General features: G+C 48.4%; 1 protein-coding gene across 1 annotated transcript in view; it reads right to left on the reverse strand.

Moving 5' to 3' along the window:
- The window catches only part of LOC105556881 (uncharacterized protein K02A2.6-like), a 3,622-nt gene extending 1,288 nt beyond the window's left edge, over positions 1-2,334 (reverse strand). Inside the window, exon 1 of the mRNA XM_012003992.1 lies at positions 32-2,334. Within this exon, the coding sequence (XP_011859382.1) occupies positions 32-2,334 (2,303 nt within the window). The remainder of the gene's footprint in view (positions 1-31) is intronic.
- Positions 2,335-2,367: the final 33 nt, after the last annotated feature.

The raw sequence follows: 2,367 nt of genomic DNA on the forward strand, positions 1-2,367 counted from the left end.
GACGAAGGATTCGAACTCATCGGAAACAAACTGTGGTCCGTTGTCGCTAACCAGAGTGTCCATCAAGCCATGTCGTGCGATTGCTTCTTCGAGTCGATCGATTGTCTTTGCTGATGTCGTTGTTGTCATCTTGAATACCTCCGGCCAGTTGCTAAATGCGTCAACGACTACCAAATACATGAAGTCATTGATGGGACCCGCGTAGTCGACATGTACTCTTGACCATGGACCCTGCGGGATCGGCCAGGATTGCAACGTGCACTTCGTCGGTGTTTTGTCGTTTGTTGCGCAATTCTTACAACGTCGTACAAGCTCCTGGATGTCGACATCAAGCTTTGGCCAGAAAACTTTGCTTTTTGCAAGCAGCCTCATGCGAGCGGTGCCGGGATGTCCTTGATGCAACTCGCAGAGGATCTGCTTGCGCAATCGAGTGGGAACGACGATGCGGTCGCCGAAAAATATGCAGCCATCGATGACTGTAAGTGAATCTTTGCTTGTAAAGAATTTTGCGGCTTCAGGGTTAGTGAATTTTTTGATCGTTTCAGGCCACCCCTGTTCGATGTATTGTGCTACAATTTTCAGCGTTGCACAATTTCCTGTTTCTTCCTTCAGAATTTGGAAAGTGACTGGCAGAGTATGGGCAGTGTCGATTGCAAAACAGATTGTATCTTCATAATCGTCTTTGGGTTTTTTCTCGTTCGACCTGTCAGAGAGGTGCGACTGTGCGTTGATCTTTACGTTCCCAATACTTCCGATGACGACGTCTTCCTTAACCTTGCAGTGATTGGCAATGAGACGTGAGACGAAGTCGGCATAAGCGAAGCTCTTCGTGTTGATATACTTAATTGTGAAGTCGTAAGCCAGTAGGATGAGCGCATATCTTTGGAGACGACTGGCGGTGTGGACCGGGATTCCTTTCTTTGAACCAAAAATTGCTAATAATGGTTTGTGATCCGTGTGCAGCTCAAAGGCGCGGCCGTAAATGTACCGGTGAAATTTTGAGACAGCAAATGTCAATGCCAATGCTTCACGCTGAACTTGCGGATAGTTTTTCTCTGTGCTGTTGAACGATCGTGCGGCGTGCATGATGGGCTTAAGTGTTCCGTCGTTCAACTCGTGCATGATTACTGCCCCCATGCCATAGCTTGATGCGTCCGCCGCGACGATGATCTTCTTCTTCGGATCGTAATAGGTCAATGCCAGGTCGGACGACAAGGCTTCCTTTAGCTTCTCGAAAGCCTTTTGGTGAACCATCTTCCACTCGAATTTTACTTCTTTGCACAACAATTCGTCTAGAGGTCCCCGCAAATCTTTTACGCTGGGTAAGAATTTTCCATACCAGGTAACGGCTCCCAAGAACGACTGAAGCTGTTGAACGTTTATTGGTGATGGGATGTTGCGCAGTAGCTCGATCTTTTCTGTGCTCGGTTTCAAACCATCTTCGCTGATGATCAGGCCCAAAAATTCCAGCTTCTTCTGGGCGAACAAACACTTGTCGATTCGAAGATGGAAACCGTAATCTTGCAGTCTCTTCAAGACTTCCATGAGATTCCTTCGGTGATCTGCGCTGTCGGTTCCACCCACGATAATATCATCGATGAAAGCGAAAGCTCCCTTGGCTCCCTTGAGCATTTCGTCGATGAGTTTCTGGAAGATGCCTGGAGCTGTCTTCACCCCGGGTTGCAAGCGGTTTACCTGGAACAGTCCCAGGTGAGTATTGATGGTCATCATCTTTTTGGCGTTGTCATCGAGCTCGATTTGCAAAAAAGCATCTGATAAATCGACCTTAGAGAAAAGTTTGAACGGCGCGATGTTGGCGAAAATTTCCTCGTGTACTGGTAATGGATACTGGTTCGATTCCAATGCATCGTTGAGTCCTGTTGAGTAATCTGCACAGATTCTGACACGGCCGTCCCTTTTTTTGACGGCGACTAACGGAGCTGCGTATTCCGAGGTCGTGACCGGTTCGATGACTCCCAACAGTTGCAGCCTTTTGAGCTCGCTTTCAATTTGGGCGGCCGCTGCGAATGGGACCGGGCGTTTCTTCCTGAAGACTGGCTGAGCTCCTACCTTGAGTGTAAGCGATGCCTTCATCTTATTACACAATCCAAGCGATGAGTCGAACAGTGAGGGAAACTTCGACTTTACTTCTTCTTCCAACGGAGTGCTGGCGGTGGCAACTTTGCTGCACACGGCTGAGATGGGCACATCCCATAGACCGAGAGCTTCCATCCAGTCAGTGCCAAGAAGATTCAGGTTTCGAGCTGAAACATAAATCGTGCCGGTGCTTTGCCTACCGTGCAATTTTAGTCGTCCGTTGAACCTTCCAAGCATCTTGATGTCACCACCGTTAGCAGCCTTTGCTTT

Source organism: Vollenhovia emeryi, unplaced genomic scaffold, assembly GCF_000949405.1.
Source record: "Vollenhovia emeryi isolate VEMERY1.0 unplaced genomic scaffold, V.emery_V1.0 DF939730.1, whole genome shotgun sequence".
In the NCBI taxonomy this organism is placed as follows: Eukaryota; Metazoa; Arthropoda; class Insecta; order Hymenoptera; family Formicidae; genus Vollenhovia; species Vollenhovia emeryi.